This window comes from Physeter macrocephalus, chromosome 4 (assembly GCF_002837175.3).
Source record: "Physeter macrocephalus isolate SW-GA chromosome 4, ASM283717v5, whole genome shotgun sequence".
Classification (NCBI taxonomy): domain Eukaryota; kingdom Metazoa; phylum Chordata; class Mammalia; order Artiodactyla; family Physeteridae; genus Physeter; species Physeter macrocephalus.
Genome location: NC_041217.1, coordinates 60,395,253 through 60,419,879, shown reverse-complemented (window position 1 = coordinate 60,419,879; position 24,627 = coordinate 60,395,253). Strand labels below are relative to the sequence as shown.

Sequence of the window (24,627 nt, the reverse complement as noted above, 5' to 3'; positions counted from 1 at the left end):
CTCCGCAACGGGAGAGGTCACAACAGAGGGAGGCCCGCATACCACAAAAAAAAAAAAAAAAAAAAAAAAAAAAAACTCAATATGATATCCCAGTTTACTGAATTGGATGTTATAAAGCATTTCATTAGAACCTAGCCACTGTTTGTAACTGATAAAATTCAGTTTCTTAAATTGCTTGGCTGAAGATTAGATTCTGTGAGCATAAAAGAAAAAACATCACATTTTTCCCCCAAAGAATGGCTTATTGAGATAATGTCACTTTTGGCAATTTTATCCACATGCATAAAATGAAGCATATTTAAATTTTCTAGAGTCAAAAGGCTGAATGAAATCTAATGTTTTCTTAAAGAAACTAAGGAACTTGCATGTGATAACTACCAAATTATATAACTTTAGAAAAATAGGGATATTCTTTACAAATGCCCACTCCCTGCTTATTCACTATTTCTTGATTTCTAGCTTCTTGATTTTTTTTTTCTCTCATTAAGTTGTAGATTTTTAAAACCACTTTACCTTTCTGCTGTAAGGATTACTAATTACTAACTTGGTGTCATCTGAGCCAGATAAAATATATTCTCCAGTCTCATTCCAACAGATCGTATTAACCTAAAAAGAAAGCAAAAAAGAAATTTAAGCAGACTGAAAGTAAAATAAGTTTGCCATCTTCACTTAGCTTGATGGTTCAAAATTTATATCACTAATGACGTTATGTCTATGGTAAATAGTATTTACCAGTTTACTTAGTGAAAATACATACTGAGTGCCATTTGGCAAGCACAATGTTCTATAAATTCACAATGAAATATAAGTCTTTCTTAAGTTTTATTTAAATTTATTTTAATTAGTCCATTTTATATCCAGAGACATAAAACCAAGTCACCTAAAAAGGAATTAGAAGGGCTTCCCTGGTGGCACAGTGGTTGAGAGTCCGCCTGCTGATGCAGGGGACGCGGGTTCGTGCCCCGGTCCGGGAAGATCCCACATGCCGCGGAGCGGCTAGGCCCGTGAGCCATGGCCACTGAGCCTGCGCATCCGGGGCCTGTGCTCTGCAACAGAGAGGCCACAACAGTGAGAGGCCCACATACCGCAAAAAAAAAAAAAAAGAATTAGAAATACTACAGAGCTACAGTAACCAAGGCTGTGTGGTACTGTCATGATCATAGACATATCAATCAATGGAATGGAACTGAGTCCAGAAAGAAGCCATAAATTTATGGTCAGGTAATTCTTGAGAAGGAGTCCAAGACCATTCAATGGAGAAAGAATAATCTTTTCAACAAATGGTGCTAGGACACCTGGATATACACAAGCAAAAGAAGGAATCTGGATCCCTACTTCACATCATATACAAAAATTAACTGAAAATGATCAAAGATTTAAATGTAAGAGCCAAAACTTTAAAGCTCTTAGAAGGAAACATAAGTCTCAATCTTCATGAAAACTAAAACCACAATGAATTACCACTTCACATTGTTAAGATGGCTATAATAATTTAAGAAAAGGAAAACACAGAATATAAGAAGAATTAGAGAGAATGTCAAGAAATTGGAACCTTGATACATTTCTGGTAGGAATGCAACATCGTACAGCTATTTGGAAAGCAGTTTGGCAGTATAGTCAAAAACTGAAACAGAGTTACCCTAAGAGCCAGCAATTCCACAACAAAATGTATACCCAAGAGAACTGAAAACATGTCACAGAAAAACTTCCACACTCAAGTTCACAGCTGCATTATTCGTAACAGCCAAAAAGGGAAGCATTTCAAATATTCACCAAATAATGAATAAACAAAATGTGACTAACCCATTTGCTCATAACAAAATATCCATTCAATGAAGTATTATTCAGCCATAAAAAGAAATAATGATACGTGCTGCAACATGGATGAACCTTAAAAAAGTATGCTAGGTGAAAGCCAGTCTGAAAGGCCACATATTATATGGTTCATTTACATAAAAAGTACAGAATAAGCTTATTTACAGAGACAAAGCAGATTAGGGACTGCCAAGAGCTTGTTGGAGTGGGAATGGGAGTGACTGATAATTGGTATGGACTTTCTCTTTTGGATGGTGAAAATATACTGGAATTAGATAGCAGTGACAGCTATACAACTTTATGAATATAGTAAAAAGGCACTGCACTGAACACTTAAAAGAGATGAATTTTATGGAATGTGAACTATACCTAAATTTAAGAAAAATGAAGGAATTACTGACTTCCACTTTCAGTCAGGGTGGAGTAACTAGGACCAGATTTACTATCACATCTGAAACAACCAAAAACAGCAGAATATACATTCTTTTTACGTACACATGAAATATTTACCAATACAGAAGATATTTACTATGGGCCATAAAACAAATATCAATATATTTAAAAGACTTCAAGTCCCATAAAATATGTTCTCTGTCCAAAATGGAATTAAATTAGAAATCATTAACACAAAGAAATATCTGAAAACTATAAAATAGCAGATAGTCAAAAAAGAAATCAAAAATAAATTACAAAGTATTTTTAACTGAATGACAATAAAAGCACAACATATCTCAATTTTGGGGTTGCAGCTAACATAGTGCTTAGAAGGAAATTTACAGCACAAAAACACCTAATTAGAAGGATAAAGGTCCCATAACAATGACTTCCACTTCCACTCAAAAAGGTATAACAAGAAGGCCAATGAAATCAAAAGTCAAAAGAAGACTGGAAATAATGAATATAAGAGCAGAAATCAATGAAAAAGAAAAAGGAAAACACAGAAAATTGATAAAACCAGAAACTGGTGCATTGAAAATACAAAGTTAATGAACCTCTACTCAGATTAACCAAGAAAAAGAAGGGGTGGGGTAACTTATTACCAATATCAGGAATGAGAGCAGTGACATCATTACACATTCTACAAATATTTAAACAAATAAAAGAACACCGTGGACAACTTTATCAAATAAATTCCACAACTTGGGGAGTTAACAAAATCCCTGAAACACACATACTAAACAAAATTTACTCAAGACATTGTCCATTTTTATTAACAAACTGTAGTTAGAATTTTCAACAAAGAAAACTCCACACCCAGACTGCTTTGTTGGTGAATTTTGCCAAGTATTTTTTTAAAATAAAAGATGACAATTCTGTACCAAGTCTTTTAGAAAATTAAAAAGAACAGTACACTTACCAACTCATTGATACAAGAAAACTATGGGCCAATATCCTTAATGTACACACAAAAACTCTAAAACAGAATTTTAGCAAACTGAATGAAGCAATATATGAAAATAGATAATACATCATGACTCAAGGAAAATGCAAGAATGGTTTGACACTCAAATATTAATCAATGTAACCCATGATATTAACAAACTAAAAAAGAAAATCATATGATCACTGCAATAAAGGCAGAATAGACCTTTGAAAAAAATCCAACAACGATTCATAAAAAGAGCTCTCAGCAAAGTAGAATGGAACTTTTTCAACCGGACAATGCACATCTGTTAAAAAACCATCATACTTAATAATGAAAGACTAGATGCTTTCCCTCTAAGATCAGAACAAGACAGAGATGCCTGCTCTCACCACTTCTGTTCAGCACTGTCTAGGGTACTAGACAGCACAATAAGACAAGAAAAAGAAATAAAAGGAAACCAGACAAGAAAAGAAGTAAACCTATCTTTATTCTCAGATGACATGATTATTTATATAGAATATACTACAGAATCTTAAAAAAAGGGACTGGAACTATTAAGCTTAGGAAGTTTGAGGGATACAGATGAATACCATATTCCCTTGGTATCCAATAGGATGGGTTCCAGGACCCCCTGACAAATGCCAAAGTCTGTAGATGCTCAAGTACCTTATATAAAATGGAGAAATACAGTCGACCCTCGGTATCCACAGATGCGGAACGTGTGGATATGGAGGGATGACTGTATGTAAAAATAGATAGCGCAAGGAATTAAAACCACATATTGCTATTGCTAAATATCTATTAGAATGTCTAAAATTAAAAAGAATGACTGGGCTTCCCTGGTGGTGCAGTGGTTGAGAGTCCACCGGCCGATGCAGGGGACACGGGTTCGTGCCCCAGTCTGGGAAGATCCCACATGCCGCAGAGCGGCTGGGCCCATGAGCCATGGCCGCTAAGCCTGCGCGTCCGGAGCCTGTGCTCCGCAACGGGAGAGGCCACAGCAGTGAGAGGCCCGCATACAGCAAAAAAAAAAAAAAAAAAAAAAAAAAGAATGACTATATCAGGTCTGAAGGAAGACAAAGAGAACAGTATAATAGTAGCAAACTTCAACACCCCACTTTAAACAATGGATAAATCATACCAACAGAAAATCAATAAGGAAACATTAGACCCATATTAAACTTTAGATCAAATGAATCTAACAGATACATACAGAACATTCCATCCAACAGCAGCAGAACATTCTTCTCAAGTGAACACAGAACATTCTCCAGGATAAATCATGTTAGACCACAAAACAAGTATTAGCAAACATTAAAAGAATGAAATCTGGGCTTCCCTGGTGGCGCAGTGGTTGAGAGTCCACCTGCCGAAGCAGGGGACGCGGGTTCATGCCCCGGTCCAGGAAGATCCCACATGCCGCAGAGCGGCTAGGCTCGTGAGCTATGGCCGCTGAGCCTGCGCGTCCAGAGCCTGTGCTCCGCAACGGGAGAGGCCACAACAGTGAGAGGCCCGTGTACCGCAAAAAATAAAAGAATGAAATCTTACCAAGTATCTTTCCTGCCCACAGTGGTATGAAAATAGAAATTGACAGGAGGAAAACTGAAAATTTCACAAACATGTGGAAATTAAATAACACACTCCTGGACAACCAGAGCATCAAAGAAAAAAAATCAAAAAATATCTTCAGACAAGTGAAAATGGAAACAAGACACATGGGATGTAGCAAAAGCAGTTCTCAGTGGGAAGTTCATAGCAATAAATGCCTACATTAAGAAAAAAAGAAAGATCTCAAATAAACCACCTAAATTTACACATTGAGGGACTAGAAAAGAAAAACAAAGCCCAAAGTTGGCAGAAAGAAGATGATAAAGATCAGAGCAGAAATGAACAAAATAGAGAACAGGAAAATAACAGAAATGATCAAAAAAACTAAAAGCTGTTTTTTTGAAAAGATTAACAAAATTGACAAACATTTCGATAGACTTAACAAGATTATAAAATTATAAATAAAAAAGACATTACAACTGATACCACAGAAACATAAAGAGTCATAAGAGACTACTATGAACAATTATACACCAACAAATTAGACAACCTAGAATAAATTTCTAGGAACATATAACTGACTAAGACTGAATCATAAAAAAGAAAATCTGGATAGAATAATGAGTAAAGAGATTAAATAAAAAACCTCCCAACAGTAACAACAACAAAAAAGCCGAGGACCAGATAGCTTCCTCAGGCTTTAAATGTTTACCACATGTTTCAAGAAGAATTAAACTCATTTTCTGAGGTAAGCATTACCCTCACACCAAGGCCAGACAAGGATACTACAGGAAAAGAAAACTACAAGCCAACATTTCTGATGAATATAGAGGCAAAAATTATCAAGAAAATACTAGCAAATCAAATTCAAAATCACATTAAAAGTGTCATACACCAGGACTTCCCTGGCAGTCTAGAGGTTAAGACTCTGCCCTTCCAATGCAGGAGGTGCAGCTTCGATCCCTAGTTAGGGAACTAAGATCCCACATGCCACGCAGCACAGACAAAAAATTTTTAAAAAAAAAATTTTTTTTAAGTATCATTGACCCATACACCATAATCAACTGGGATTTATCAATGAAATGCAAGCATGGTTCAATATAAAGAAATCAATAATTGGAATACACCTCACTAATGGAATGAAAGGTAAAAATCATGATTGTCTCAATAGATGCACAAACAGCATTTAACTAAATTCAACATCTTTCATGATAAAAATTCTCAACAAACTAGGAATAGAAGGATTACACCTCAACATAAAAAAGGCCATATATAACAAGTCCACAGCTAACAACATACTCAAGGGTGAAAGGTTGAAAAAAGCTTTCCCTCTAAGATCAGGAGCAAGACAAGGATGTCCACTCTCATCACTTTTATTCAACATACTACTGGAAGCCCCAGCCAGAATAATTAGACAGGAAAAAGAAATAAAAGGCATCTAAATTGGAAATGAAGACATAAAACTATCTTCATTTGCAGATGACCTCATAATATATGTATTGATAGAAAATCCTGAAGACTTCACGAAAAATTTATTAGCACTAACAAATGACTTCAGTAGTTTCAAGATATATCATCAACAAACAAAAGCCAGTTGCATTTCTATATACTAACAATGAACTATATGAAAAAGAAATAAAGAAAACAAGCCCATTTACAACAGTATCAACAACAATAAAATACTGAGAAATAAAGTTAACCAGGGAGGTGAAAGATCTATACACTGAAATCTATATGACAAAGATGAGAAACACTGAAGAATAAAATAAATAGAAAGACACGTTCATGTATGAAAAAAGTTAATATTGTACTATACTACCCAAAAGCCATCTACAGATTTACGGCAATCCCTATCAAAATTCCAATAGCATTTTTCACAGAAATAGAAATCCTGAAGTTTGTATGGAACAACTCCCTTTTGCGAGAGTACCATAATCACAACTGACTGCTGGGCAATCATCTACAGAAAGATACTGAAAATCATCAAAAGATACCCAAAATCCAAAGAAAAAGGAGAACCCCCAATGAGATGGTAGGAGGGGCACAATCACAATAAAGTCAAATCCCGTAACTGCTGGGTGGGTGATTCACAAACAGAAGAACAAGTATACCTCAGAAGTCCACCCACTGGAGTGAAGGTTCTGAGCCCCACATCAGGCTCCCCAACCTGGGGGTCTGGCAATGGGAGGAGGAATTCCCAGAGAATCAGACTTTAAAAGCTAGTGGGATTTGATTGCAGGACTTCGACAGAACTGGGTAAAACAGAGATTCTACTCTTGGAGGGCACAGACAAGATAGTGTGCACATCAGTACCAAGGGGGAAGAAGTGACCCCATAGGAGACTGAACCAGACCTACCTGCTAGTGTTGGAGGACCTATGCATAGGAGGGGGGTGGCTGTGGCTTACCACAGGGACAAGGACACTGGCAGCAGAAGTTCTGGGAAGCACTCCCTGGCATAAGCCCTCCGGGAATCCACAATTAGCCCCACCAAAGAGCTGGGTAGGCTCAAGTGCTGGGTCGCCTCAGGCCAAACAACCAACAGCGAGGGAACAGAGCCCCACCCATCAGGAGAAAAGTGGATTAAAGTTTTACTGAGCTCTGCCCATCAGAGCAACACCAAGCTCTTCCCACCACCAGGTGCTCCCAGCAGGAAGTTTGCACAAGCCTCTTGGATATCCTGATCCACCAGAGGGCAGAGAGCAGGAGCAAGAAGAACTACAATTCTGCAGCCTGTGGAATGAAAACCACATTCACAGTAAGACAGACAATGAAATGTGACAGGACTATGTACCACATAAAGGAACAAGATAAAACCCCAGAAAAACACTAAATGAAGTAGAGATAGGAAACCTTCCAGAAAAAGAATTCAGAATAATGATAGTAAAAATGATCCAGGACCTCAGAAAAATAATGGAGGCAAATATCAAGAAGATACAAGAAATGTTTAACAAAGACATAGAAGAATTAAAGAACAAACACCTAGAAGAATTAAAGAACAAACAGAGATGAACAAGACAATAACTGAAATGAAAAATACACTAGAGGGAATCAATAGTAGAATAACTGAGGGAAAAGAATGGATAAGTGACCTGGAAGCCAGAATGGTAGAATTTACTGCCACAGAAGAGAATAAAGAAAAAAGAATACGAAGAAATGAAGACAGCTTAAGAGACCCTGGGACAACATTAAACACACCAACATTCACAACATAGGGGGGTCCCAGAAAGAAGTGAGAGAGAAAGGACCCAAGAAAATATTTCAAGACGTTACAGTCGAAAATTCCCTAACATTGGAAAGGAAATAGCCACCCAAGTCCAGGAAGTGCAGAGAGTCCCAGGCAGGATAAACCCAAGCAGAAACACGCCAAGACACACAGTAATCAAACCGACAAAAATTAAAGAAAAAAAAAATTATTAAAAACAAGGGAAAAATGACAAATAACATACAACTCCCAAAAGATTAACAGCTGATTTCTCAGCAGAAACTCCAAAAGCCAGAAGGGACTGGCACGATATATTTAAAGTGATGAAAAGGGAAGAACCTAAAACCAAGATTACTCTACCTGGCAAGGATCTCATTCAGATTCAATGGAGAAATCAAAAGCTTTACAGACAAGCAAAAGCTAAGAGAATTCAGCACCACCAAACCAGCTCTACAACAAATGCTAAAGGAACTTCTCTAAGTGGGAAACACAAGAGAAGAAAGGTCTTACAAAAACAAACGCAAAACAATTAAGAAAATGGTCAAAGGAACATACATATCGATAATTACCTTAAACAGGAATGGATTAAATGCTCCAACCAAAAGACACAGGCTCGCTGAATGGATACAAACACAAGACTCATATATATGCTGTGTACAAGAGACCCACTTCATACCTAGGGATACACACAGACTGAAAGTAAGGGGATGGAAAAAGATATTCTATCCAAATGGAAATCAAAAGAAAGCTGGAGTAGCAATACTCATAAAAGAAAAAATAGACTTTAAAATAAAGACTACTAAAAGAGACAAGGAAGGACACTACATAATGATCAAGGGATCAATCCAAGAAGATATAACAATTGTAAATATTTATGCACCCAACATAGGAGCACCTCAATATGTAAGTCAAACGCTAACAGCTATAAAAGGGGAAATTGACAGTAACACAATAATAGTAGGGGACTTCAACACTCCACTTTCCCCATGGACAAGTCATCCAAAATGACAATAAGGAAATAAGGAAATAAGGAAACACAAGCTTCAAATGACACATTAGACCAGATGGACTTAATTGATATTTATAAGACATTCCATCCAAAAAAAGCAGATTACAGTTTCTTCGCAAGTGCACGTGGAACATTCTCCAGGATAGATCACACTTGGGTTACAAATCAAGTCTCGGTAAATTTAAGAAAACTGAAATCATGTCAAGTATCTTTTCAAACCACAACACTATGAGATAAGAAATAAATTACAGGGAAAAAAAATGTAAAAAACACAATCATATCTAAACAATATGTTACTAAATAACCAAGAGATCACTGAAGTAATCAAAGAGGAAAATAAAAAATACCTACAGACAAATGACAACAAAAACACTATGAACCAAAACCTATGGGATGCAGCAAAACCAGTTCTAAGAGGGAACTTTACAGCAATACAATCCTACCTCAAGAAACAAGAAAAATCTCAAATAAACAATCTAACCTTACACTTAAAGGAACCAGAGAAAGAACAAACAAAACCGAACGTTAGTAGAAGGAAAGAAATCATAAAGATCGGAGCAGAAATAAATGAAATAGAAAGAAAGAAAACAATAGCAAGGATCAATAAACCTAAAAGCTGGTTCTCTGAGAAGATAAACAAAATTGATAAACTTTTAGCCAGACTCAAATCAATAAAATTGGAAATGAAAACAAAGTTACAACGGACACGACAGAAATACAAAGCATCCTAAGAGACTACTATAAGCAATCTACGCCAATAAAATGGACAACCTGGAAGAAACAAACGAATTCTTAGAAAGGTATAACCTTCCAAGACTGAACGAGGAAGAAACAGAAAATATGAACTGATCAATCACAAGCATGAAACTGAAACTGTGATGAAAAATCTTCAAACACACAAAAGTCCAGGACCAGACCCCTTCACAGGTGAATTCCCTCAAACATTCAGAGAAGAACTAACACTCATCCTTCTCAACTCTTCCAAAAAAACTGCAGAAGAAGGAACACTCCCAAATTCAATCTATGAAGCCACCATCACCCTGATACCAAAACAAGACACAGATACTACAAAAAAAATTACAGACCAATATAACTGACGAACATAGATGCAAGAATCCTCAACAAAATACTAGGAAACAGAATCCAGCAACACACTGAAAGGATCATACACCATGATCAAGTGGAATTTATCCCAGGATGCAAGGATTCTTTGATATATGCAAATCAATCAATGTGATACACCATATTAACAAACTGAAGAATAAAAACTATATGATCATCTCAATAGATGCAGAAAAAGCTTTTGACAAAATTCAACACCCATTTAAGATAAAAACTCTCCAGAACGTGGGCACAGAGGGAACCTACCTCAACATAATAAAGGCCATATATGACAAATCCACAGCCAACATCATTCTCAACGGTGAAAGATTGAAAGCATTTCCTCTAAGATCAGGAAGAAGACAAGGATGTTCACTCTCGCCAGTATTATTCAACATAGTTTTGAAAGTCCTAGCCACAGCAATAAGAGAAAAAGAAAGAAAAGGAATGCAAATTGCAAAAGAAGTAGTAAGACTGTCAGTTTGCAGATGAGATGATACTATATATAGATAACCCTAAAGATGCCACCAGAAAATTACTAGAGCTAATCAATGAATTTGGTAAAGTTTCAGGATACAAAATTAATGCACAGAAATCTCTTGCATTCCTAGACACTGATGATGAAAAATCTGAAAGAGAAATTAAGGAAACACTCCCATTCACCACTGCCACAAAAAGAATAAAATACCTAGGAATAAACCTACCTAAGGAGGTAAAAGACCTGTACTCAGAAAACTATCAGACACTGATGAAAGAAATCAAAAGTGACACAAACAGATGGAGAGATACACCATGTTCTTGGATTGGAAGAATCAATATTGTGAAAATGACTATATTACTCAAAGCAATCTACAGATTCAATGCAATCCCTATCAAATTTCAATGGCATTTTTTACAGAACTAGAACAAAAAATCTTAAAATTTGTATGGAGACACAAAAGACCCCGAATAGCCAAAGCAATCTTGAGGGAAAAAAATAGAACTGGAGGAATCATACTCCCTTCAACTCATACTATACTACAAAGCTACAGTAATCAAGACAATATGGCACTGGCACAAAAACAGAAATATAGATCAATGGAACAGGACAGAAAGCCCAGAGATAAACTTTCAAAACTATGTTGAATAATACTGGTGAGAGTGAACATCCTTGTCTTCTTCCTGATCTTAGAGGAAATGCTTTCAATCTTTCACCGTTGAGAATGATGTTGGCTGTGGATTTGTCATATATGGCCTTTATTATGTTGAGGTAGGTTCCCTCTGTGCCCACGTTCTGGAGAGTTTTTATCTTAAATGGGTGTTGAATTTTGTCAAAAGCTTTTTCATTAAACCTAATGAAACCCAGAGATAAACCCACACACCTCTGGTCAACTAATCTATGACAAAGGAGGCAAGGATATACAATGGAGAAAACACAGTCTCTTCAATAACTGCTGCTGGGAAAACTGGACAGCTATATGGAAAAGAATGAAATAAGAACACTCCCTAACACCATACACAAAAATAAACTCAAAATGGATTAAAGACCTAAATGTAAGACCAGACACTATAAAACTCTTAGAGGAAAACTTTGGAAGAACACTCTTTGACATAAATCACAGCAAGATCTTTTTTGACCCACCTCCTAGAGTAATGGAAATAAAAACAAAAATAAATGGGACCTAATGAAACTTAAAACATTTTGCACAGCAAAGGAAAACTATAAACAAGACGAAAACACAACCCTCAGAATGGAAAATATTTGCAAATGAATCAACGGACAAAGGATTAATCTCCTAAATATATAAACAGCTCATGCAGCTCAATATTAAAAAAACAAACAACCCAATACAAAAACGGGCAGAAGACCTAAACAGACATTTCTCCAAAGAAGACATACAGATGGCCAGGAAGCACATGAAAAGCTGCTCAAAGAGGGTGTGGAGAAAAGGGAACCCTCTTGCACTGTTGGTGGGAACGTAAATTGATACAGCCACTATGGAGAACAGTATGGCGGTTCCTTAAAAAACTAAAAATAGAATTACCATATGATCCAGCAATCCCACTACTGGGCATGTACCCAGAGAAAATCATATTTCAAAAAGACACATGCACCCCAATGTTCACTGAAGCACTATTTACAACAGCCAGTTCATGGAAACAACCTAAATGCCCATCAACAGATGAATGGATAAAGAAGATGTGGTACATATATACAATGGAATATTACCCAGCCATAAAAAAGAACGAAACTGGGTCATTTGTAGAGGCGTGGATGGACCCAGAGACTGTCATACAGAGTGAAGTAAGTCATAAAGAAAAAAACAAATATGTATTAATGCATATATGTGGAATCTAGAAAAACAGTACAGGTGAACCTGCTTGCAAGGCAGAAATAGAGACACAGATGTAGAGAACAAACATATGGACACCAAGGGGAGAAAGTTCAGGGGGGTGTAGTGGGATGAACTGGGAGACTGGGATTGACATATATACATATAAAATAGAAATCATTATGGCAAGCTGGTAAAGGTTAACCAAAGAACCTCATCAGGAGAAAATCTACAGCCTTCATTCGGGTAAAAACAATCAACTGAAACACCTGCCCCGACAGCGAGATTAATTTCGATTTTCCTAAAGTGTGTTGTGAGCAACCATACTTCCAGGAGATGCTTACCAAAGGAAGAGCCCTGGGGAAAACTAAGTATGGGAAACGCTGTATGTTAAGTGTATCTTATGATCATTCACAACACATATTAGCATAGTAAAAGTTTTCAGTAAAGAAATCTTTAAAAAAAAATTTGTATGGAAGAACAAAAGACCCCCAAATAGCCAAAGCAATATTGAAAAAGAAAAACAAAGCTGAAGGCATCAAACGTCTTGACTTCAAACTATACTACAAAGTTATGTTAATCAAAACAGTATGGTATTGGCTTCAGAATAGACACACAGATCAATGAAACAGAATAGAGAGCCCAGAAAATAACCCATGCATATATGGTCAATTTACAACAAAGGAGCAAAGACTACCCAATGGGGAAAGAATAGTCTCTTCACTAAATGGTGTTGGGAAAACTGGTTGTTCGCATGCAGAATCAATAAAATTAAATTGAAGTGGATTAAAGACTTAAAGATAAGACTTGAAGGCGATAAAATTCCTAGAAAAAAACATAGTGAAAAGCTCCCTGACCTTGATCTTGGCAATGATTTTTTGGACATGACACCAAAAACACAAGTAACAAAAGCAAAAATCAACAAGTGATACTACATCAAACTTAAAAGCTCTGTACAGCAACAGAAACAAGCAACAAAATTAAGAGACAACCTACAGAAGAGGAGAAAAATATATGCAAACCTTATATTTGATAAGGGATTAACATCCAAAGTATACAAGGAACTCATACAACTCAATCGCCAAAAAACTCCAAATAATCTAATTTTAAAATGGGCAAAGACCTGAAAAACATTTTTCCAAAGAAGACATACAAATGTCCAAAAAGTACATGAAACAGTGCTCAACATCACTAATCATCAGAAAAATGCAAATCAAAGCCACAAGTGAGGGAGGACCCTGGAAGTCCAGTAGTTAGGACTCGGTGCTTTCACTGCTGTGGCCCAGGTTCAATCCCACGAGCTGCACAGCATGGACAACAACAACAAAAAAAAACCACAATGAGGGCTTCCCTGGTGGTGCAGTGGTTGAGAGTCCGCCTGCCAATGCAGGGGACATGGGTTCGTGGCCCGGTCCGGGAAGATCCCACATGCCACAGAGCAGCTGGGCCTGTGACCCATGGCCACTGAGCCTGTGCATCCAGAGCCTGTGCTCCACAACAGGAGAGGCCACAACAGTGAGACGCCTGTGTACCGCAAAGAGAAACAAAACAACAAAAAAAACAAAAACCACAATGAGATATCATCTCAGACCTATTAGAATGGCTATTATCAAAAATATAGGGCTTCCCTGGTGGTGTAGCAGCTGAGAATCTGCCTGCCAATGCAGGGGACATGGGTTCGAACCCTGGTCTGGGAAGATCCCACATGTCATGGAGCAAGTAAGCCCATGCACCACAGCTACTACACCTGCGCTCTAGAGCCCACGAGCCACAACTACTGAGCCCATGCGCTGCAACTACTGAAGCCCGCGCGCCTAGAGCCCATGGTCTGCAACAAGAGAAGCCACTGCAATGAGAAGCCAGCACACCACAACGAGGAGTAGCCCCCGATCGCCACAACTAGAGAAAGCCCAAGTGCAGCAACGAAGACCCAACGCAGCCAAAAATAAAATAAAATAATATATATATAAGAGATAAGAAGTGCTGGTAAGGATGTGGAGAAAAGGGAACCCTTGTGCACCACTGGTGGGAAGGGAAATTGATACAGCAGCTATGGGAAACACTATGGAGGTTCCTCAAAAAATTTAAACTAGAACTACCATATAATCCAGCAATCCCAATATTGGGTATATATTTGAAGGAAATTAAAATACTATCTTGAAGAGATATCTGCAGCACCCATACTCATTGTGTCATTATTTACAATACCCAAGACACGAAAAGAACCTAGGTGTTTGTCAATGGATGAATGGATAAATATGATAAACACACACACCCATGCACACAATGGAATATTTTTCAGCCACAAAATTGAAGGAAATCCTGACGTTTGCAACAATGTGGATGAATGCTGAGGGTGAGATAAAGAATGACAGATACGGTATGATACCACTTATATGTGGAATCTAAACACGCTCAACTGATAGAAACAGAGAGTAGACTGGTGGTTGCCAGAGGCTGGAAGGTGGAGGAAGTGAGATGTTCAGAAAGTATAAACTACCAGTTATAAGGTAAGTTCTGGGATCTAATGTACAGCACGGTGTTTACAGGTAGCAATATTGTGCTGTATACTTGAAAGATGCTAATAAAGTAAATATTAAATGTTCTCACCACCACCACCACAACAACAAAATGGAAATTATGTGAAGTGATAAATGTGTTAACTAAGCTTATTGTGGTAATCCTTTTGCAATATATATGTGTATCAAATCATTACATTTTACACATTAAATTTATACATTTATATATGTAAATTATATCTCAATAAAGATGGGGAAAAAATAGAGTAGAAGGATACCCATGAAACTAAAACAAGTGGTTATATGTTTTAGGGAACAGAAAAAAATGGGGAAGACAGGAACAGGAGTGAGAGCCACACTTCTCAATGTATACTTTTTTTTTGTTAATTTATTGTATTTATTTTGGCTGTGTTGGGTCTTAGTTGCGGAATGCGAGATCTTCATTGTAGTATCCAGGATCTTTCATTGCGGCGCACGGGCTTCTCTCTATAGTTGTGGTGTGCAGGCTCTAGAGCACGCAGGCTCAGTAGCTGTGGTGCACAGGCTCTCTACCTGTGGCACGTGGGCTCAGTAGTTGCAGCACGCAGGCTCTCTAGTTGTAGCACATGGGCTCTAGAGTGCGTGGGCTCAGTAGCTGTGGCACGTGGGCTTAGTTGCCCCATGGCATGTGGGATCTTAGTCCCCCGACCAGGGATCGAACCCACATCCCATGCATCAAAAGGTGGATTCTTAACCACTGGACCACCAGGGAAGTCCCTCAATGTGTATTTTTTTATATAGTTTATTTTTGTACAATGAGAAGGCATCACTTGTTTTAAAAAATGCAAAATAAAAATAAGGACAAAAATTTTTTTAGTATACAAGTTGAAAAGATATCTTTAAGCTTGTAAGAAGAGTTTATGTTCCACTCATCCTTAGAAAAACATTTGAGAAAATACTCAGTAAAACCTGAAAGTAAATTCAAAACTGGAAAGGTACAGAATCCACAGCTTGTAAAACTTCAGAATACCACAAAGGCAGTTATACATTGTGCAAGAATCCATCTGAAATTAACACTAGAAAATTCTCCTTTGAGTAAGGAGAAAGACTTGACCTTAGGTCCTTAAAGAAAGACATAAAATCCAATATGTAACACATGCTTTGTCTCTTCAATAAACACTTCATAAGCGCCAAATATGTGGTAGGCACTCCCCTAGACACTAGACGAAGAAAATAAATTTATGAAGATATACTTGGTGTCCAGAGTGCTAGAGTAGAGGGAGGCAGGTGAGCAGACTATGAACAAATAAATAAATGTATAATTATAATGTCAGTACTATGGTGAAAAAAACAGAAGAAAGAGAAAGGTACTGATGAGGAGTGGGGAGCTATTAGGGTGGTCAGGAAAAGCGTCTCTGATAGGTTAACAGTTAGAGCTAAATGAAATGACGAGGTAAGCTTCAAAGATATGTGAGGAAGAAAGTTCTAGGCAAAAAACAAAATACGTAAGTAAGAGGTGTACTAGGTGCATTTAAAGAAACAGCAAAAAGATGAGTATGACTAAAACAAATATGTATAACAGAGAATACAGCAAGGGATGAAATGGAAAAGAAGGCAAGTGCCAAATCATGTAGGGTCTCTGAAGCAATAAGGCCTTTGGATTTACTATACATAAGCCAGAAACCCATTAGAGAGTTTTGAGCAGCTGAGTGTGCTCATCTATAAAACAGATGATGTATTATATAATTTTCTTCCTATTCTTTCCTTATTGTGAAGAGCTTAATGAAAACTAAGACATATACATATGTATAAGACATTAACACTGCTTACTGAATTTTGACTTGTAGAATAAATACATTGACAAATTTAAGAAAATAACAATGGCTACAGAATAGGAGGCAAATGAAATAAACACTGACAATACAAAAGCATAAATAGCTGAAAAAGGTGTGAAATAGAAATAGGAAGGTGGAAGAAGGGTAAAAGCCTTAAATATATTTTACAGAATGGGGATTCAAGAAATACTGTTTATGAATGACAGAAAAACAAAAAGACGCTTAAGTATGTTGTTTAAAATTAAAGTGACAGCTGGAGAGATTGAGAACGCTAACAAAATTTTTGAGAAGCTTACATCTTAGAATATTGTATAAATTAGTTAATTCCTCTTCTACCATTAACAGGAAATCAATGGACAACACCCAAAGTTCACACTTCAAGAAAGACCAACATAACACTATCACACAGAAATGAAAGAAATTACCAGAAGATCTGAAATAAAACATGATTAAAAGAGGCTGCTTAAGGAGGATAAGAACAGAATAAGGGAGTGCAGTACATTTCTATTTCTTTTCGTTATGATCGTTTTTTTCTGTTTTTTTTTTTTTTGCAGTACGCGGGCCTCTCACTGCTGTGGCCTCTTCCTTTGGGGAGCACAGGCTCCGGACGCGCAGGCCCAGCAGCCACGGCTCACGGGCCCCGCCGCTCCGCAGCACGTGGGATCCCCCCGGACCGGGGCACGAACCCGCGTCCCCTGCATCGGCAGGCGGACTCCCAACCACTGTGCCACCAGGGAAGTCCTGTTATGATCCATTTTTAACCATGAGCATCAGGGGATCCTCAAGAGTGGTGCTAAGGTTTAAAATACATAACATATATTGATACCTAAAGTGTATTTACAGCATAATTATAATACCACAACTGTGAACACGAAAAAGATAACATTTTGGAGGATAGGACTATAGATACTTTTCCCCTCTTTGCTTAAGTTTTAAATGTTTGAATCCTTAGAGTTAAGGCCTAGACCCTCTTTTCAGTTTGCAATTTCTTTCCATGTGCTCTTTCTAGTCTCATGTTTTTAATTAGTAGCTACAGCACTGTTTTCCAAAGTATGATCCACAGATCACCTAGATTAAAATCACCTAAAGTGTTGATTAGAATACAGACTCCAGGGACTTCCCTGGTGGTGCAGTGGTTAAGAATCTGCCTGCCAATCAAGTACCTTTCTGGACCACAACACTATGAGACTAGCTATCAATTACAGGAAAAAAACTGTAAAAAAATAAAAACATACGGAGGCTGAACAATATGCTACTAAACAACTAAGAGATCACAGAAGAAATCAAAGAAGAAATCAAATAAATACCTAGAAACAAATGACAACAAAAACACAATGACCTAAAACCTATGGGATGCAGCAAAAGCAGTTCTAAGAGGGAAGTTTATAGGAATACAATCCTACCTCAAAACACAAGAAAAAACTCAAATAAACAACCTAACCTTACACCTAAAGCAATCAGAGAAAGAGGAACAAAAAACCCCCGAAGTTAGCAAAAGAAAAGAAATCATAAAGATCAGATCAGAAATAAATGAAAAAGAAATGAAGGAAACAATAGCAAAGATCAATAAAACTAAAAGCTGGTTCTCTGAGAAGATAAACTAAATTGATAAACCATTAGACTCATCAGGAAATAAGAGAGAAGACTCAAATCAACAGAATTAGAAATGAAAAAGGAGAAGTAACAGGAGACAATGCAGAAATACAAAGGAACATGAGAGATTACTAAAAGCAACTATATGCCAATAAAATGGACAACCTGGAAGAAGAGGGAAGTTTATAGGAATACAATCCTACCTCAAAACACAAGAAAAAACTCAAATAAACAACCTAACCTTACACCTAAAGCAATCAGAGAAAGAGGAACAAAAAACCCCCGAAGTTAGCAAAAGAAAAGAAATCATAAAGATCAGATCAGAAATAAATGAAAAAGAAATGAAGGAAACAATAGCAAAGATCAATAAAACTAAAAGCTGGTTCTCTGAGAAGATAAACTAAATTGATAAACCATTAGACTCATCAGGAAATAAGAGAGAAGACTCAAATCAACAGAATTAGAAATGAAAAAGGAGAAGTAACAGGAGACAATGCAGAAATACAAAGGAACATGAGAGATTACTAAAAGCAACTATATGCCAATAAAATGGACAACCTGGAAGAAATGGACAAATTCTTAGAAAAGTACAATCTTCCAAGACTGAACCAGGAAGGACTAGAAAGTATGAACAGACCATTCACAAGCACTGAAATTGAAACTGTGATTTTAAATCTTCCAACAAACAAAAAGCCCAGGGCCACATGTCTTCACAGGCAAATTCTAACAAACATTTAGAGAAGAGCGATCACCTACCTTTCTAAACTCTTCCAAAATACAGAAGAGGGAGGAACACTCCCAAACTCATTCTGTGAGGCCACCATCACGCTGACACCAAAACCAGACAAAGATACCACAGAAAAAGAAAATTACAGGCCAATATCACTGACGAACATACATGCAAAAATCCTCAACAAAATATTAGCAAACAGAATCCAACAGCACATTAAAGAAAGGATCATACAGCATGATCAACTGGGGTTTATCCCAGGAATGCAAGGATTCTTCACTATATGCAAAACAATCAATGTGGTACACCATATTAACAAATTGAAGGATAAAAACCATATGATCATCTCAATAGATGCAGAAAAAGCTTTTGACAAAATTCAACACCATTTATGATAAAAACTCTACAGAGAGTGGGCATAGAGAGAACCTACCTCAAAATAATAGAAGCCATATATGACAAACTCACAGCCAACATCATTCTCAATGGTGAAAAACTGAAAGCATTTCCTCTAAGATCAGGAACGAGACAAGGTTGCCCACTTTCACCACTATTATTCAAAATAGTTTTGGAAGTATTAGCCATGGCAGTCAGAGAAGAAAAAGAAATAAAAGGAATCTAAATTGGAAAAGAAGAAAAAGTGTCACTGTTTGCAGATAACATGATCTATACATAGAAAATCCTAAAGATGACACCAGAAAACTACTAGAGCTGATCAATGAATTTGGTAAAGTAGCAGGATACAAAATTAATGCACAGAAATCTGTTGCATTCCTACACACTAAAAACGAAAAATAAGAAACAGAAATTATGGAAACAATCCCATTTACCACTGCAACAAAAAGAATAAAATACCTAGGAATAATCTACCTGAGGCAAAAGACCTGTACGCTGAAATCTATAAGACACTGATGAAAGACATTAAAGATCATACAAACAGATGGAAAGATATACCATGTTCTTGGATTAGAAGAATCAATATTGTGAAAATGACTATATTACTCAAAGCAATCTATAGATTCAGTGCAATCCCTATCAAACTACCAATGGCATTCTTCACTGAACTAGAACAAAAAATTTTACAGTTTGTATGGAAACACAAAAGACCCCAAATAGCCAAAGCAATCTTGAGAAAGAAAACAGAGCTGGAGGAATCAGGCTCCCTGACTTCAGACTACACTGCAAAGCTACAGTAATCAAGACAGTATGGTACAGGCACAAAAACAGTATATCAATCAATGGAATAGGATAGAAAGCCCAGAGATAAACCCACACACATATGGTCACCTTACCTTTGACAAAGGAGGCAAGAATATACAATGGAGAAAAGACAGCTTCTTCAATAAGTGGTGCTGGGAAAACCGGACAGCTATAGGTAAAAGAATGAAATTAGAACACTTCCTAACACCATACGCAAAAATAAACTCAAAATGGATTAAAGACCTAAATGTAAGACCAGACACTACAAAACTCTTAAAGGAAAACATAGGCAGAACACTCTATGACATAAATCACAGCAAGATCCTTTTTGACCCACCTCCTAGATTAACAGAAATAAAATCAAAAATAAACAAATGGGACCTAATGAACCTTAAAAGCTTTTGCACAGCAAAGGAAACCATAAACAAGAGAAAAAGACAAACCTCCGAATGGGAGAAAATATTTGCAAACGAAGCAATGGACAAAGGATTAATCTCCAAAACATACAAGCAGCTTATGCATCTCAGTATCAAAAGAAGAAACAACCCGATCCAAAAATGGGCAGAAGACCTAAACAGACATTTCTCCAAAGTAGACATACAGATTGCCAACAAACACATGAAAAGATGTTCAACGTCACTAATCATTAGAGAAATGCAAATCAAAACCACAATGAGGTATCACCTCACACCGGTCAGAATGGCCATCATCAAGAAATCTACAAACAATAAATGCTGGAGAGGGTGTGGAGTAAAGGGAACCCTCCTGCACTGTTGGTGGGAATGTAAATTGATATAGCCACTATGGAGAACAGTATGGAGGTTCCTTAAAACACTGAAAACAGAACTACCTAATGACCCAGCAATCCCACTACTGGGCATATATCCTGAGAAAACCATAATTCAAAAAGAGTCATGTACCACAAAGTTCACTGCAGCACTATTTACAATAGCCAAGACATGGAATCAACCTAAATGTCCATTGACAGACAAATGGATAAAGAAGATGTGGCACCTATATACAATGGAATATTACTCAGCCATAAAAAGGAACAAAATTGAGTTATTTGTAATGAGGTGGACAGACCTAGAGCCTGTCATACAGAGTGAAGTAAGTCAGAAAGAGAAAAACAAATACCATATGCTAACGCACATATAAGCAATCTAAAACCTAGTGGGAGGAACAGGAATAAAGACACAAATGTAGAGAACAGACTTGAGGACACAGAGGGGGAAAGGGAAGCTGGGACGAAGTGAGAGAGTAGCATTGACATATATACACTACCAAATGTGAAACGGATGGCTAGTGGGAAGCTGCTGCATAGCACAAGGAAATCAGCTCAATGCTTTGCGATGACCTAGAGGGTTGCAATAGGGATGGTGGGAAGGAGGCTCAAGAGGGAGGGGATATGGGGATATATGTATACATATAGCTGATTCACTGTTTTGTACAGCAGAAACTAACACAACATTGTAAACCAATTACACTCCAATAAGAATGTTTTAAAAAAAAAGAGATTTTTAAACAATGGGGGAAATTTGATTATGGACTGTGTATTAGATGATACCAAAAATATACTATCTTGTTAAATTATATAATACCATTTTGATTACATTAAAAAATGTCCATTACTTTTAGCTTACATACAGAAGTGAAATGACTTCACATCTGAGATTTGATTTAAAATACTTCAGCAAAGAGGAGAAAAAAAATGAAATGGAAAAAGAAAATGTGCCAAAATCTTGATTAACTGCTAAATCCAGGTCCTGAGTATATGAAAAGCATGATTAAAGGGGTTTTTTTAATAAATAAATAAATAAATACATTTATTTGTTTATTCATTCACTCATTTATGTTTGGCTGCGTTTGGTCTTCGTTGCTGCATGTGGGCTTCTCACTGCGGTGGCTTCTCTTGCTGCGGAGCACGGGCTCTAGGCACATGGGCTTCAGTAGTCGTGGCACGCGAGCTCAGTAGTTGTGGCTCATGAGGTCTAGAGCACAGGCTCAGTAGTTGTTGCACACAGGCTTAGTTGCTCCGCGGCATGTGGGATCTTCCCAGACCACGGCTTGAACCCATGTCCCTTGCATTGGCAGACAGATTCTTAATCACTGTGCCACCAGGAAAGTCCAATGTCTGAAGTTTTCCTAACAAAACCTTACAAGGGTTTTGTTTCGACCCTGTTAAATTTGGGGTGCTATTAGACATGCAACTGGGAATGTTAACTAGAGAGTTATATATATAAATCTTGAGTTCTGGGAAGAAGTGGAAAGTTGGAAGTCATGTTTTTCAGCCATGGGACTAAACAAAATCACTTAGAAAAGTGAAGAGAAAACAGGGTGGGAGGAACCAAGATAGAATATTGGTACATCCAACATTTGAAGGTGGAGAGGTGGAGGAGTCAGGGAAGAAGACGGAGAAGATGAAACAAGTCAATGAGATAGAAAGAAAACCAAGAGAGTGTGGTGTTAGCAAAATCCAAGAGAATAAATATTTCAAAAAAAGAAAATGTATTCAACCAATGTCTAAAGTTTCTGAGAAGTGACCACTAGATTTGGAGACATGAAGATCACTAGTGACTGTCACAAAAGCAGTACCAATAGAGTGAAAGAGATGAAAACCTTTCGATAATGTTAGAAAACTAATCATTCTTTAAAAAATCTCCCATGTGCTTTTCTAGATTCAAAGTATACTTTTACGTTTTAATGTAATACTTAATTCTCCCATTTTCTTATACTTAGTCCAATCTCTTTTGGGAGGACTGGGGTAGTTCCTCAAACATCTGAACACTTAGTATTAAAGTCCTTCATAGTTGAGAATTAACTATTACTTACACAGCCATCATGTACATTCAGGGTTGCTTCAAGTTTTAATCTTTGGATAAATTCTCTTCTTCCTGTTTAAAAAGAAAGAACTAAATAAATCATACAATTTACTGCTTAGACAAGTGTAACACTGTTAAGAGCCTAGGAACTGTCATGAGGTAGAGTCAAGCTCTAATTTAACTCCTCCATTTACAGGCTGAGTGACACTGGGCAAATTAACTCCTCCTTAGCCCTAGTTTCCTCATTAGAGTACCTACCTACCTCATGTGGTTATTAAGTGATTCAAGGAGAGAAAGGGCTTAGCACAGTATCTGGAACCACAATAAACACTTAAATGTTCCCTTCATTCATCCATTCATTCAACAAATATATTGCGTACTTACTCCATTCCAGGTCGTGTTCTAGGAGCTAGGGATACAATGGTAAAATAAAAGAGAAAAAGATCCCTGACTCTAGTTAGCTTAATGAAAGACAATAAACAATATGTGACTTGGTAAAAACGCTATATGGAAAAATAAAGCAGAGAAAGGGGATAAAAGAAGACTGGAGATGGGGAATAGGGTTTTCAATTTTTAAAAGGGTGGCAAACAGTGTTTTAGAAGATGCCACCTATTTTTAAACACATCTCAATTTCAGAAATGCTAAAATACTTAAAAGTTCATTTCACAGTAATGAAATGTGAGAGCAAAAAAATTAAATCAGCCTAAATATCCATCAATAGCAGAAAAGTTATAATACTTCAAAAATACAATAAATTCCTCCTTTGAAAAAGAGAAATTATGTTTCTTTAAGAAATGAATCATCTTTACCAAAAATGGACCAAAAAGCTTCATGTTTATTCAGAAGCTGTAATGAAAGGAAGCCGAATATATGACAAAGAACAGTAATTAGCTAAGTAATCAGGCTGATGAGATTTCAAAATTAAATTTGACTATGCTCTCTATATACTGTCACAAGGGACTCTTATTATGTTTTCTTGCATTCAACGTAAAGAGCAAGATCTTCTTGAAGCCAGACTGTTTTCTCTGTCCTTGCCTGTAACTGGTAAGATGGCTAGATAATGGATGAACATGTGGGTTAAAGATTTTGCATGTGTTCGGGTGGGGTATGGTTCCTAAACTTATTGGATTAAAACAACCGGCAGAAATTCAGCAAAGTATTTTCAAGAATTAGGTTATACTTTATATAATTAACTTTTCAAATCTGATTTTCAGTTTTAAAAAGATGATAACTAGTAAACAGAAAAAAATTTTTTTAATCTTTTCCTTTTGGCCATCAACAGTTATGGTAATCCTACTGAGTTATAAATTACGAGTTAAGGAAAAAAGTATTCAAATTAACAACAGGACAGTAATTAAAATTCATTAAAATGCTAAGAAAAAAGTATTAAAAATTTTTTTCCAAATTTTTAAAATCTGGGCTTGAAAACATGGCTGTAGCCATTTCCAACTAGAGAAAATGGTAGTGCAACGAGAGAATAGAAGACAAAGTGAGTAATTTGAGCAAGAATTCTTACATATGAACTTGTACATAAAAACATGCACTGAGACACGATAGAGACAAGACAGCTCCTAAATGATATTTTTATATGTG

General features: G+C 36.8%; 1 protein-coding gene across 7 annotated transcripts in view; it reads right to left on the bottom strand.

The window, feature by feature from the left end:
- Window positions 1-24,627, bottom strand: part of DCAF6 (DDB1 and CUL4 associated factor 6) — a 170,259-nt gene that overhangs the window by 126,092 nt on the left and 19,540 nt on the right. For 6 of the 7 annotated variants that reach the window (XM_024116668.3, XM_024116670.2, XM_024116672.3 and 3 more), the window contains exons 2-3: window positions 23,044-23,105; window positions 514-606 (exon numbers count right to left, since the gene is read on the bottom strand). In XM_024116668.3, the coding sequence (XP_023972436.1) occupies window positions 514-606; window positions 23,044-23,105 (155 nt within the window). Of the gene's footprint in view, window positions 1-513; window positions 607-20,303; window positions 20,381-23,043; window positions 23,106-24,627 lie in introns of those variants that run through there. The other variant, XM_028488679.2, reaches the window with a different exon arrangement.